At 34.0% G+C, this 15912-nt stretch overlaps 1 protein-coding gene and 1 long non-coding RNA gene across 2 annotated transcripts in view; one reads left to right on the forward strand and one right to left on the reverse strand.

Moving 5' to 3' along the window:
• The window catches only part of LOC117113173 (fibropellin-1-like), a gene marked incomplete at its 3' end in the record, with an annotated part of 57031 nt that overhangs the window by 20702 nt on the left and 20417 nt on the right, over positions 1-15912 (reverse strand). Inside the window, exons 6-7 of the mRNA XM_033256451.1 lie at positions 8688-8810; positions 8198-8320 (exon numbers count right to left, since the gene is read on the reverse strand). Of these exons, the coding sequence (XP_033112342.1) occupies positions 8198-8320; positions 8688-8810 (246 nt within the window). The remainder of the gene's footprint in view (positions 1-8197; positions 8321-8687; positions 8811-15912) is intronic.
• On the forward strand, positions 12645-15557 carry LOC117113165. The gene is made up of 3 exons (XR_004446158.1): positions 12645-12856; positions 13023-13115; positions 13265-15557. It is a non-coding gene; the product is annotated as an uncharacterized LOC117113165 (long non-coding RNA).

A 15912-nucleotide genomic window follows, 5' to 3' on the forward strand; every position in this document is an offset into this window, starting at 1 on the left:
ATATATATATATATATATTAAAGAATCTCTTTTGAGATCCAGCAGGCCGCCATTGATGCACGGTGGAGATTGCATCTTTAGATCTCCGATCTTGTCACAATGTCCGATCAGCTATTATGATCTATAAAATCATATCTACAACATATGTACTTTCAGAATATATAGTAAAAATTGGGAGTCACTGATCATCCTAAGGAGCTATAACTAATTGAAAATAGGCATGATTTTGGCCTATTTTAGCTCTATGTCGACAAAAACGCGCACAAGGATTCGTATCTTCATGCGTGCCTATGGCATTGCCATTGACCCTAAGATGACCAAAACAGATGGAACTTTGTGAATACAGTGTCAGGAACTAAAAAAAAAAAACGATAATTCCAGCTTCTGTATGTGCGTGTGCGTAAAAATGTGCGCGCGGTGCCAAAAATCTGAAAAATGTTGAAATGCTCATAATGGCCTAAAACGTGAAATTCAGTCAAAAAGTGATTTTGAGCATTTTAAAATGTTGACGCACACGTATGTGCGCGTTATGACGTGCACTCATAAACTTAAGACAAGTGACATTCAACCTTGACCTGAAGTTTATGCTCACTGAATATGATTTCGAAATGGCAATTGGTTAGGATGATATGTTCGATTATGTAACTCGTTATTAAAAACGCAAAAATACGCGTAGATGACGTCACGCATGACTGAGCACATTAACATGCTCACATTGACTAATCCAGACCAAACCAAATGTTCGTTGAAACGGCCATGTTCGTAGCTCGCGGCAATTTTGAGATGTCGTGCCAACAAGAAATGGGGAGAAAGAAAGAAGATTAAAAAGAAAAAAAAAGATCCTGACAATAACAAGAGGTGATCCGCAAGAGTTGCGGATCACCAAATAACTAGAGATACTATGTTCAATAAAAAATGAACCTAGTCATTTTTCAAGATTTTACTCTAAGATGACCCCTGTGACTTTTGACCTCAAGCTGTGAACACTCTCATGTTTGGTAGAAGTCTGTCTAATGCAATTGGTTACTCCACTAATGATAACATATTTGTACTCCATTCCATAATTCAATTATACTTTTAAACTAGATTTGAACTCGTCTCTGAGGACGAGTTAGGTGATCCGCCGCACTTTGACCCACGAGGAAGTGTGTGCGTGTGTTTATAGTTTAAGTCATTAACTTATGCGATATGTATTCCTATTATGATCATCTAATGCATGCACTGTAAGTTGTTCTGTCGAATATTCTGAATGCACCATTGAGCAGAATTTTATTCTGGACATATGATGCAATAACATTTGTAACAGTTGACTGACTGACTAACTGACTGACTGATTGATTTGATTGATTGATTGATGGATGAAGTGATATTTAATTTCCTTGTTAAATGCTTGTGGCAACAATGCATGTCAGATTTGAGCTGCTTGTGTTGGTTGGTTGGTTGGGTTGGGTTGGGTTGGGTGTTTTGAGAAACTTGTAAGTATAAAATAATTTTTTCTGAGATCTGCGGATAAACTCTTTTGTGTTAATAGGTGTAAGTACAGCACAGCGCAATCCACGTAGTAAATTCAGTTAGGGACCCTGACCTAAGCTCTAGGCAGTCATATACTTTTGATTCCCTTGTGGCCAAATTCCTGAAGACAGGACTGTTCCTTGTAGTACAATTTTGATAAATATTGTAATATCCAATCTTTCTTTTTGATTGCAATCAAGATTGCTCTTACGCAGTGCGTTTAAATCTTGACCCTTTTCAGGATGTTTTAAGATATGGCATCACCTGTTAAATTTTGGTATATATGGTCATTAAGAGCCAGTGACTCTTCCTACACCCCAGTCTGGGATCAGGGGTTACATAAGTGTCATTGGGGTCAAATTTTCAAAATAGAACAATTGAGCTTAAATTTATCAGGATATCAAGATACTTAGGACCTTCTAAACATGAAAAAATAATCTTCAGCCTATAGTTCAAAATTCATAGGTCAAAGTTCAGTCCTTTCCATATTTTTTGATGCTTAAATTTATTATGGATGATACTTAGGACATTGTAAATATGTTTCAATATGATCTCAATGTCAGTTAAGTTCAAAAGTCACAAGGGTCATTAGGTGAAAATTATCAAATATCTAGTGACTGACGAACGATGGACAATGACAATGACAAAAACTTTATTTCTTATTCGACCCCTTTCGGGGTATGAGAGAACATTCTTTATCATGTGAAGATACAGAATAATCGGTCAGCTTACACGGCATGACTAATAAAGTTAACAATGATAATAATAAGGCAAGTAAAAACAAGATTTTAACTCAACAAACGCAGTATCTTGTGAATAAATTGTGCAAGTTGCGACAGCTGTTTTTTGTTTTTTTTATCAGGTATTGAATAATTGGTGCATTTTATTTTGATTAGGTCTAGTGTAATAATATTTTTTAATAAATTGTTCACACTCCTTAGTGTAGTGCAAAAGAATAAATAATGGAATTCATATCTGGTATCATTTCGATTACAGAGAGTACAATTAGTAGCGTGACATCACAATATCTTCTATAAATTGGGAGCTTATGGTTACCACATCTAAACCTACAAAGATCAGTTTTTTCTTTATCTGATAATGTTATTAATGATTGTTCAAATACGAGATCAGACTTAAAGTATCTATAATTATCACACATTCTATTTGTGTTAACTTCGTGCAGCCATTCCTGTTTTGAGATATCACTCAATCGGAGATTAATACTATTTTCTATCCACTTTTTATTGAAATTATAGTCATTCAACTTTTGGGGCATGCCACATTTCTTAAGAGTGTTTTTTATTAATTAGTCCATTTTTGACAGATATAAACCCTGGTCGTGTAATTTCTTTAACAAATTGAACATAATGTTTGACAGTTTGCTTTGTTTAAATGCCACACTCCCAGAAATATAACATTCTTTTCTCTATTATTAATTTGATATTTCCCCTGCCCACTTCACCCAGAATCATTGCAATTGGCAGTGGACTTGTTAAGTTTGAGGTACATCTTAAGAAATTTTCTAAAAAAGACTCGAACTGATCTAGTTTTTGGAATCCCCAGGCCAGTGGTGGAGCCAGAGGGTGTCTGTTGCCACCACTGCCCCAGACTTCGCAACCATATACAGGTACTAATATAGGCAAAACAAGCTGGTCAAACAGTTCACACTGAATGTCTAATGGTCTACTTAATTGTTTAGCTTTAGTTAACATGCTTTACATTGCTCTTTTTGCCTGTGTTGCTTGCTTATGGGCTTTGTTATATTTTCCATTAAAATTAAATGTGTACCTAAATAGACATAATCATGTAAAATTTCAATTTGTTCATCTCCCAAACATAAAAATTGAAGTATTTTGAACCCTACCTTTTATAAAAATTATAATTTTGTTTTACTTGTATTGACTGTGAGTTTCCACATGTCGCAGTAAACATATAGAGCACTTAATGCTTTCTGGAGCTCTGAGTGACTTTTGGACATAATAATTGTATCATCTGCATATAATTTTTAAAAAAATGATCTGAGGAACACTTCTGCATCATCATCACTTAAGACATTAATAAATTCATTAGCCAAGTTATCCAAACCTTTATAATACCGACTAACAAAAAATTTGAAGTCGTTAAGATACATAGCAAACAAAAGAGAATATTATTTTCTCCTTGGCGTACTCTAACATTACATGGGAAAAATTTAGATATCACACCATTCTGTTTGACACATGACTTTGTGTTATACAAATTATAAATGACATTAATGACTTTACCATTTTTACCACATGATATTAGTTTACCCCATAGATCCATGATACATGACTCATGATCAGTCAACCAGGTCAAACTCTTTTATGTAATCGATTAAGCGCAATACAACTATAATATGTTCATTGGTGATCCGCTCCGCTAGCGGATCACCTATTGTTATTGTACGAAATCTTTTTTTTTTTTCATTCTAGGTTCTCCCCATTTTTGTTAGCACGATATCTAAAAATTGGCACAAGATTCATACATGCACGCTTTAACAAACATTTAGCTTGGCCTGGAATAGTCACAATAAGGTTTTCAAAGTGCGTAGTTATGCGTGTCGTATCTACGCGCAATTTTGCGTTTTTACATTATCGATCATATCAGCCTAAGCAATTGTCATTTCGAAATCGTATTAAGTGAGCATTAACTGTATGTAATGTAATTTACCCTAAATTTACGCGTACGCGTCAAACTTTTAAAATGCTCGAAATCACATTTAGATTAAATTAGAGCACGTTTCAGGCCATTTTGAGGATTTCAAAATTTTTTGAAATTTACCACTGCGCATTTTTGCGCGCGCAGCACGTACGGAAGCTATAAATTAATTTTTTTTGTCACATTTTGGGTTCCTGACATTGTTTTGACAAGTTTCCAATCTTTTCAATTACTCTATAGCCAATAACAATGCCGTACGCACGCATCAAACATAGTGACCTTTGAGCGCATTTGTGCCGATATACAGTGAAATTTTGCTAAAATCAGGCCTAATTTTAAACAGTTACAGCTCTTTAGAATGAAAGGTGACCCCCAATTACATATTCTGAAAGCACATGAGTTGTAAATATGATTTTATAGGTCATAATGGCTGATCGGACATTATGACGTCATCATATTGCCATCTAAATTCAACAAACTGAATATTATCGATGACCTCATTTTAGCAAATGCGCATTTGAGCATATCTCGCTTATTCTTGATCGATTGTCTTCCAACTTTGAGTATGTTGTAGACATCATCATGGTCAAAATATAGGTTTTTGCTTACCCCCCTCATCTTTCTTTCGTCCAGCCTTTGATGACCCCAAAATCACCTTAATCAGTCGTGATTTCTGAATAATATTTAGTGGGTATAAACTTCAGGTCATGGTTAATGTATGTACATTATAATTTTGTGCGCGCGTAATAACGCGAGTGTTCGCGTGCGTCAAAATTAATATATGCTTTATATCATGTCTTTTTAAAAATCTGTTATAGCTCCTTAGGATGAAAGGTGACCCCTAACTTTTATTACATATTCTGAAAGCACATGAGCTGTAGATATGATTGTATATATCATAATAGCTGATCGGACATTGTGACCTCATCATATTGCCATCTGAATTAATAAACAAGAAAAAAATTATATTTCTTTTCTCAAAACGTTGATGACCTCATATCATATTAACCATTTGTCATTTCTGAATAATATTAAATGGGCTTATACTTCAGATCAAGTTTGAATGTTAGATATCTTACTTTTTGTTTGCGCGTCTTAACGTGCGCGTACACGTGCGTCAAATATTTCATATGCTTATAATTATGCCTATTTATAATCAAATATAGCTCCTTAGGATGAAAAATGACCCCCAATTTTTATTACATATTCTAAAAGTACATGAGTTGTAGATATGATATTATATATCATATTAGCTGATCGGACATTGTGACGTCACCACATTGCCATCCTGAAGTTAAAAAAAACTGAATTTTTATATGATTATTGATAAATAATATGAATGATCATTACTACTTCACCAACAGGCGTTTGTCAATGAAAGTTGATACATATATAATTTATATCAGGCGTCCATAACGTGCGCGTACGCATGAGTAAATCTTTTAAAATGCTCAAAATTCTTTTTTAACAAACTATATTAGCGTATTTTGCCATTATCAGCATTTAATTATTGTTCAATCCGCCACACGCACATTTCCTCATGGGTCAAAAACCTCCATTCTGACAGAGATGGCTTCTACAAACACCTTGAGCTAATAGATAATATTTAAGCAAAAGATAATTGAAATAAAAAAATTATAATATACACTAAACAAATAATGCTAAATTGCAAAACTATAATTATGATGACTTTAAAGATGATATATTTTTTTTTTAAATATTGTATTATAATATTGTATAAAAAATTAATATAGTACATATCACACAATTATACCCGCTTATGATATGGATTAACCAAACTAATGTTGATTGGCCTTTTCCCTTAAGTAGAAGTCTTCTCAATGTTATTATGCAGATATACTTTTGCTTGTAGAATTGTATGAATTATTAGTCTGATTCTGATTGGCCTCTTGCAGTATATTAAAATTAGAAAATTTGTAAATGAATTATTTATTTAATTAAGAGTAAAGAGGCTCGTTTGACAGTTGAACTGTGACTTTATCTCTTACAAATGTTTTCTAAAAGTCACGTCACTGAACAACACTGAAGGCAAATAAACGTTACAATATCTATGTCTCCATGTGAGGAATAAATAGGTTAGATGTAGAAAAAAATTATTTTGGTTTTTTTTAACTGACGGTCATAAAGTAATATTCTCAAATACAAAATTACTATAAATCATCATTTTGAAGACTGCTGAGAGCCTTTAACTGTTTCACAGAAAACACCAGAATAACATGTTGGACAGTTACAAGTGTAAGCAGTACAGGAACAAGAAACAGCATTACAAGCACCTCCATTTTGGCAGAGGTTGTTAGAACAAGCATCTAAAACTAGATAACAATTTTATAAAAAATATTATTGTTCTCCGTAAATATCATAATATATTGAAACTTTACAAAATGATATTAAATTGTTAAATTATTTGATGACCTTGAAGATGATTAAAGAATACTGTATTATAAGCTTAGTATAATTTTGTAACAATATACTACATATTACTAAATTAAAACCCCATATGCAGGTTAGTCTGTCTAGCTCTAACTCCAAACTAATTTATTTATTTACTTTGAGAACATACACCTTTGGAACGGCGGCACACACAAGAGTAATGCGTTCAGATTAAATTACAAAAACATAAAATTTAACTAAAAATGGAGCACCCTTCTACACAATCTTTGATAAAATATGCATATAAACACGAAAAAAACTGTACATACAAAATAAGACTACAAATTTTAAAATTATACCATTGAAAATTATAGGTATGGAATAACTTTTATACAGGCATACTCCTAAACAGATATACAATACAGTATATTGTCTGTATTTATATCAGTGGCGTAGAAGTCTTAAAATGAAGGCGTAAAGGTGAAGTAGGAGGGTTCGATGATCAGTTAAGGGGCGCTAATTCGCAAAATATGGTGAATATTGAGTGTGCGAGTAACTTTATTTTTGGGGGGGTGCCCTCCCCTAGATACGCCACAGCTGTATACTTGTAAAGGGTCGCTCCCAAATATCAGCATTTTCACAAGTGCACAAACATTATGCTGGGGAGGGGGGTAGACCAATTTATACGCTTTTACATATGCATGAACTTTTATGACCAAATTTGAGTGCAATCATGGATATAATGTACATTAACTGATGTACTGGTAAGCAAATACAGTAATTTACAGTAGTTAGTTGTTTTGCAATATCTATATCAAGGGAGGGGGTAACAGAGAACAGTCCCTAAGGATCATTCCTGGTAATTTTGAGCTCAATTGGCTTTTTTGAAAATTTGATCCCAATGACCCCTACAGTAAGTGACAACTGATCCCAGACTGGGGTGTAGGAAGTGTCACTGGCTCTTAATGACTATATATACCAACATTTAACAGGTGATGCCATATCTTAAAACATCCTGAAAAGGGTCAACATTTAAACGCACTGCGTAAGAGCAATCTTTATTACAATCAAAAAGAAAGATTGGATATTACAATATTTTACAAAATTGTACTACAAGGAACAGTCCTGTCTTCAGGAATTTGGCCACAAGGGAAAAGCATATGACTGCCTAGAGCTTAGGTCAGGGTCCGTAATTGAATTTACTACGCGGACTGCGCTGCAACCAATGGGGTGTACTTACGCCTCACAAAGAGTTTATCCGCGGATCTCAGGAAAAATTATTTTAAACTTACAAGTTTTAGAAAACAACCCAACCCAAACTAACCAACCAACCAACCAACACAAGCAGCTCCAATCTGACATGCATTGTTGCCACAAGCATTTAACAATGAAATTAAATATCACTTCATCCATCAATCAATCAAACAAATCAATCAATCAATCAGTCAGTCAACTGCTACAAATGTTATTGCATCACATGTTCAAAGTAAGATTCTGCTCAATGGCGCATTCAGAATATTTGACAAAACAACTTACAGTGCATGCATTAGATGATCATAATAGGAATACAGATTGTGTAAGTTAATGACTTAAACTATAAACATGTGTAACTTACAAGATTCACAAAATTGCCCAGTGTAGCAATTAGGACAGGTACATGTGTAAGCTGTACAGGAACCAGAAACCTGAACACAAGCAGCTCCATTTTGACATGCATTGTTCCTGCAAGGACTTAACACTGAAATTAAATATCACTTAATCAATCAATCAATCAAGTGCTAGAAATGTTATTTTATCAAGAATAAGATTCTGCTCAGTGACGCATTCAGGATATTGGACAGAACAACCTACACTGCATGCATTAGATGATAATAATAGGAATACAGATGGTATAGGCCATGTGGTAAAAATCCTATCATTCAACCCAGTTAAGAAATTATCATTATACTCGAACTCCTTGTGATAATTATTTTAATAAAATTCAAAAGCTCTACGAAAATGTTCGACAGTATGAACTTCTACAAACACAAGAAAATGACTCAAAACTATAAACATTTTAAACTTCACCAGTTTCACAATTCAATATATAAACATGTGTAACTTACGAGTTTCACAAAATTGCCCAGTGTAGCAACTAGGACAGGAACATGTGTAAGCTGTACAGGAACCAGCAACCTGAACACAAGCAGCTCTATTTTGACACAGATGGTTGGTGCAAGCATTTAAAACTGAAATTAAATATTACTTCATCAATCAATATATATATATATATATATATTCACTCACCACTGAGGAAGGACTAGTGTTGTCCGAAAGCTCTGGTTCTATTTCTGGTTGTTTACTTACATTTACTTTTTAGCTGTTGCTTATCATTTTTGTATCTCTACCGAGATCCAGCCATTGTTTCCCACAGCATTGTTGTTTTTCAGTATTTTGCCTTTTAATCTATATATAAATTTATATATATATATATATAAATATATATAAATATAAATATATATATATAAATTCGCTTAATATAGAAAACGTAAATGTGATATTCAAGTGCTATGCTGTTTAAAATGTTCCAATTATTGATAATTGGTGCATTTCTGGGATGCAATGGAGGATTAACCCTTCCAGTTACCGGTTGCTGTCTCCTTCAGTAGAATTTGTTTGCACGAGGAAATACCACTGCATCATATTTCATAGAGCAATTTACAGTCATCATGAAGAACTTTAATGCCAATAGTCATAATTTTGTATGGTATTCCAATTAATTTTGGGAGGTTCGTTTCAGTGGAAAGTGGACCCTTATTTCCGATACCCTGGAGAAAATTGCAAATGTATCTACGAATATCAATTTTTAGTTTTTAAATGCGGACTTCTCAAGTTTTTGGGCAGTTTGTCATAACCTCCTTAACCACCCCCACCCACACTACGGGCCTGCATTCTTTGCTGGACTGCCAACTAGTGCAGTTATATCAGAACATGAGCTGTGTGATCTTGTTTGTTACTAATGCTAAAATTCCTACTACAAAATTAAATACTTTGTCTACTTTATACAGCAAACCAGATTCATATAATGCTTACTTTTACAGTCATATTAGAAAAACAGAGCTAAATGAAAACCAACATAGGTATATGTGGACTGATTAAAATACTCACAAGCAGTTTACAAAGCTACTGTAAGGAATGGAGAGCCATTGCATCCAACCCTGCTAATATCACTTTAAATAGAAGATGGTGGCATATGGCAATATTCCTGAACAAAAACATTCAAATAATAAAGTAGTTCAAGAAATTAATGAAACATGACACCTGTTCAAAGACCATTACAGTATTAAGTTTTATGTGGCATGAATCTAATCCTATAGGTGGATCCAGAACTATGCAGTCAGGTGGTCCAACAGGTCCAAAGTAAGAGGCAGCCTTCAGCCTCATTCCTGGTCCTTGAATTAATCCTTTGGTGGGATTTATGGATTAGGGTAATGTATTTATGAAGTTTTACAATGAATCAAGATTGTTACTGTAGATCTATCCTCCCACTAAATTTACCAGCTGTTATAGGCAAATGTTTAAATGTATACTCAGGAGGTGTAAATATTTTCGCATAATTATAATCAAATTTTGTTATAATTTATAGTATTTTTTATTACAGATCTTTTCGTTCAGCACAAAGTGTAAAAACATTTAACCTGTTTCTTTTCAAAGTTAAAAAACACCCCGATTCACTTCCACTGGTTATACAAAATAGCTTATTCTTGCCTAGATCAGACTGGTGGATAAACACGGCTCAACTCACTGGGTTTATCAACCTGCCAGTCTCACCTATGTGGCTTATCTCAAGCCGGGCTGTGTTCCTATAGTAACTAGGCAGAGCGTGCCACCGTGTTTAGCGCCAGGTCTAGTTTATATCAAAGATACTAGAAATACAAGATAGAGTTCTCCACACAAAAAAAGTGTTCCACCGTGTTCCACCGAAATGCATGGTGGGAATATGAACAATGGGACGCCCCCTACAGCTGGATCTAAAAAAACTTGTGCCAAACTTTCGTTACCAAGTCGTCGCGTATTTTATTATCAATTCTAAATTAAAAAATTGTACACCACGATGCGCTATGGCGACGTACGGTATTGGAGGGCGTTGCTGTGCAGTAAATTGCAACACATCATACAAACAGGGTCATAATTTATATCGATTTCCAAAGGATAGAGAAAGGTAAAATATTGCACTGACATTAAACAAAAAATTAGCTATATATATTATAAATATATATTAACATTTTGTTTTTTCAAACTTGACATATGAATTAGCCTAGGTCTATTGACTTGCATAGCTAAGATATTGAAGAAAAATAAATAAATAATTAGACTAGCCTAAAATAATGAAAAAAAGTACTAAATATTACTCGTTCGTATAATAATGTTAGTATTGTATGCAGTTAGTTATTTATGAATGACGTGAAAATGTAGCTCTTTTGGAAAAGGAAATTTAATAATATTAATACAGGTCTAACTCTAATTACTTAAGACCACTTTTTGGACCGGGATTTCCATGGTCTACCTACCTAGCATAGCCTATATCTGCTTTTTAATCTCTAATTAGAATAAACAAAGCTAATTTTTTTTACTTAATCTGGGACCAAAGTCTAAGTAATAATAAAAACTCTAAGTAATAATACCATCATATTTTTTTTAAGGAATGGGCCTTGGTAAAAGTGAAAGTCATCTAGCCTATTATTATATAGGAAGGCAGAATTAATAACTGTGATCACAAAAAATGTTCATATAATTTTCGCCTGGAAGACTATTAATATTTTAGGTAGTCCGAAGCCTACTCCTACATCAATTCTTGGCATTCATAAAAAAATAGAATTTAATTCCCATGAATCAGTACTTTTTGTTTACCAAAAAACCAATTATTTATGTATAGAATAGGTCTAAAAGGTAAAATTAAAATGCCAGTAAATTCGTCATGACTTTAGAATAATTCAATTAGGAATAGATGCGCGATGCACGTTAGACCTCACCTGGACAATACGCATAATTGCAACTATTATTAGCTGACCTCGATATACACGTTAATAAAGAAAGCTACGATGGCTAGGCCTAGGAGTTGTTGTTAGTCCCTTGTTTGGTCTTGTCAGAGACCAATGATTTTTTTTTTTTTTTGATTTTTTTTTTGTCTTTCATTGGTGCATCCCGCCTTTACTTCAACCATCGCGAAATATTTTTTTGCACAATTTGTTGTCAAAGAATTACATAAATATAATTCTTCCTACCAGGAATATAAATTTTTTCACAATAAATGTATTGCAAAGAACGAAATAAATAATCGTAAATAAATGAGGGTTATTTAGGTATGGAGATACAACTCCACTGGTAATAAATACAGATAATAATATTTGAGGGCAAATAAACAAATCTTTTTTGGCCTAATATAAACCCAGTTAGATAGGCCTATCATAGGCCTGGCCCTAGGCCAGACCCATAGGCGAGACCCCAGCCTAGGCTAGATAGGTAGGCTACTCTAACAAAAATAAAAAAAAAATAAAAAAGAAAGCGTATTTTAAAATATGCTTTCAAAATCAAGTGCATAATATATACATACCAATAAATGATGTACGTTTTTAAAGCATATGTCCCATGATGAGTACATCTTCCCGGTCTTGCAGAAATAGGGTTAATGAAAAATAATAAGTATTGGAAACATATAAAGAAACACACATCGTCCAGCCTTCTTCTGGGCACGTCTATACAGCCAGTAGTCTAGCAGTTAAAAATTAACTTATTAAATATAATTTAACTTTTTAGGCGAAAATGTGCATTAAAATTATACGCATGACGCATGCGTGGTCTAGGGGGCGATCTCAAATATAAATAATAAAATAATCAAATTATCGTACAGTACTATATTATGTTTAAATACATATTTAGCTAAATTCTTATCTGTATTGATGCTATGATAGGCTATACAATACAATATAAGAATAATTGTTGTTTAATACAACTTGTACTCTGTATCATTGTTTTATTTCACACAGGTGTGAAAAATGGATCCGAAATTGCTGCAGGGACGATTTATTAACAAAGTCTGCAAACTATTTACGTACGAAATGCAGATTGTGTTCTTTGCATTTTGAGGAATCAAACAAATTCAAATATTCTAATGAATTGGTATGGAATGTCATTCCTACAAAATTTGAAAACACACCTGAAAAAGTGACAACGAAACGAAAATTGTCTGTACAAAATGATGACCTTGTCCCAACACCAGCAAAACTTACGAAGGGTAAGTAGACTTTCTTGGATTACAAAAGTTATTATAGATTGTTTTAATTGCAGAAAAAAATGTATGCCAAAAAAAAAAAAAAAAATTCCACAAACAACAATTAAGATTTTGAATAGCTAAATTCAATTAAGTCATCATAAGCTTCAAACTATTTTATAATATATAGATTCAGTTTTAGCGGATGAGCCCGGCGTCTATGATAAGCCTTCTGATGATTTTGTAACAAGAGATGGATCACAATCTAGCAAAATTGATTCAGGTTAGAATTTTGTAGTTTCTTTTATTGAGAAGTATAGAGGGCTTAAAATGTCGATAGTGACAGTTGTGTACTGAATTTTAAAAGCAACCCACCCACAGTATCCGACTCGCTAAATACATGTACATTTCTATTTTATAATTATTATATAGATTAGAAAGAAAGTGCAAGAAATTAATGGCAAGAGATAAACGTAACAGAACAAAAATTGCAAGGCTGAAGGCAAAGATTAAAAAAATGAAGAAGTTAAATGATGATTCCACAAAATATGTATTTGAAAAGTGCAGAAAGTATATGAGCGGTAAAGCTTTAGCTTTCTTTTCCAGCCAACTTAAGAACTGTAGGAGACGGAGTAAGGGCAGACGTTCCAGCAAAGATGACAGACAATTTGCAATGGCACAACACTATCAATCCCCTCGAGCTTTATATAGGTTTTGCAGGCGATACTTTGCACTCCCTCATGAGAAAAACCTTCAAAAGTGGCTAGGGCAAATTGAGATCCAGCTAGGGTTCAATAATTCTACGTTTGAATCGCTTAAATTACGCTGCTCTACATTCGGCCCAAAAGAGAAAGTATGCGTCCTCACCATCGACGAAATGAGTCTAAAGGCTGGGTTAACATATGACCAACATAAAGATGTAATGGAGGGATTAGAAGACTACGGGAGCCTGGGAAAAACACAAAAAGTTGCGACGCAGGCACTGGTCTTTATGGCCCGCGGAATGTCTTCCAAATGGAAGCAGCCATTGGGGTAATTTCTTGCTTCCGGCGCTACCCCAGGTACCACACTACAACTTCTGTTAATGGATTGTATTAATAGATTACATGCCACTGACTTAATGGTAAAGGTAGTAATAGCAGATCAGGGTTCTAACAACCGCAGTATGTTTACAGCCCTAGGCATAACTGCCGAAAAGCCCTATATAACCTACAATTTCGGCGATGGGAGTGATAATTACAAGATCTTCTTTATGTTCGCTCCTCCCCATTTGCTCAAAAGTATATGTAATAATTTTAAGAGCCACGTATTGATGATTGACGGCAACGAAATTAACTGGAAGTATGTTGTCGAATTTTATAGGCATGACTCGAAATTGCCTTTAAGAATGGCGCCAAAGTTAACCGACAAGCACATAGAATTGCCTCCATTTTCACCCATGAGGGTGTGCCTTGCAGCCCAGGTATTAAGTCACAGTGTGGCCGCTGGCGTATTAACTTACGCTGCTCTCGGAAAGATCCCTGCAGAAGCTGTGCACACTGCAGAATTCATTTCCAATTTCGAACAAATATTTGATTCGTGCAATTCAAGAAATATATTTGACAAAATTATCTACAGGACGGCAGCTAGCGCAAATTCAATTCACTTAAATTTCTGGAAAGAATCAAGAGATTGGATAAAAAAATTAAGGTTAAAGACGGTTCAACAACAAAAGTTGCATGCTTAAATGGGTGGGTGGTAACATTAACAGCCATGATTGAATTATTCTTTGAGCTCAATAATAATCACAATTTCGCTTTTATGTTAACCAATAGATTAAATCAGGACTGTTTAGAAAATTCGTTTTCAATAATTAGAGGGAGGGGAGGTCACAGATTTAACCCAATGGCCCATGAGTTTAGGGCTGCTTTGAAACAGGTAATGTGCAGCAAAATGATGGTGCCGTTAGGCAATCAAAACAGTGCTGCGGACGAGGATGAATTCCTTGATATACCATTAATAGAAAAACCTAAATCTAAAATTCAGCAGGAAGCAGACGAAAGCGAAGAAAACGTTGACATTGATGTTAGTGTAGAACAGGCTGAAAGCAATACTATTGTATATGTTGCTGGGTATTTAATTAAAAAATTGTTGTTAAAACATGATTGCAATGTATGTAGAACGGCTTTAAAAAATGAAATATTGTATATGGAGGAACCATTGCATCTGCTCACCCATTTCAAAGCATACGATACAAAGAAAGGAGATTTTGGATCGTTGTTTGTGCCAACGGAAAATTTTTACAATATAATTGTTGCAAGTGAGAAGGTTTTTGTTAAATATTTCAATAATTACTTACATTTAAATAATATTCGTGAGAAAATAGTAAGTAGGATAATTGCTACTCTAAAGTTATCGGGTAGACAATTAAATTTATGTAGCCCTGGTGTTGAAATGTCATTGATTGATTTGTTTGTCAAATTGAGGTTGTTTTATTCCGTTAAACTTTACAATAGAACATTAAAAACTGACAAAAGAGGGCATAAAAAAAGAATAGGAAATTAGTTAAGGTATCTCCCCTGTGAGAAACGGTGATGTTGAGAGGAGCGTAGCCGGCTAAATTGTTAAAGGATGTACCGTATCATTACATCAGACTCAGACAATTGTCTCAGCACTGAGATACATTTACATAATTTCCTATCTCGACGAATAATTAATATTGAATCGAATCATCAGGTTATATAATAAAGCCGAATTTTTATATTATCTTTTTATATCTTAATATATATATATACATATTTTTTTAAATACTTTTTAACCGGTAATTGTGCATATATGAATTCAGTCATCAAGATTTAATTATACAATATATATCTCGGAGAGATACAAAAATGATAAGCAACAGCTAAAAAGTAAACGTAAGTAAACAGCCAGGAATAGAACTAGAGCTTTCGGACAACGCTAGTCCTTCCTCAGTGGCGAGTGAGTGAGGGTAGAAAAAGCCTGATAGTATAAAGTGAGAATTTAATGCAAGCATGATTAGAAACAATAGGCTAGGTGGGATTAGAATAAACAGCCTAAACAAGTAAACAGGAAGGCCA

Source organism: Anneissia japonica, unplaced genomic scaffold (assembly GCF_011630105.1).
Source record: "Anneissia japonica isolate Jap-2015-1 unplaced genomic scaffold, ASM1163010v1 scaffold93_len1081246_cov171, whole genome shotgun sequence".
Lineage (NCBI taxonomy): Eukaryota > Metazoa > Echinodermata > Crinoidea > Comatulida > Comatulidae > Anneissia > Anneissia japonica.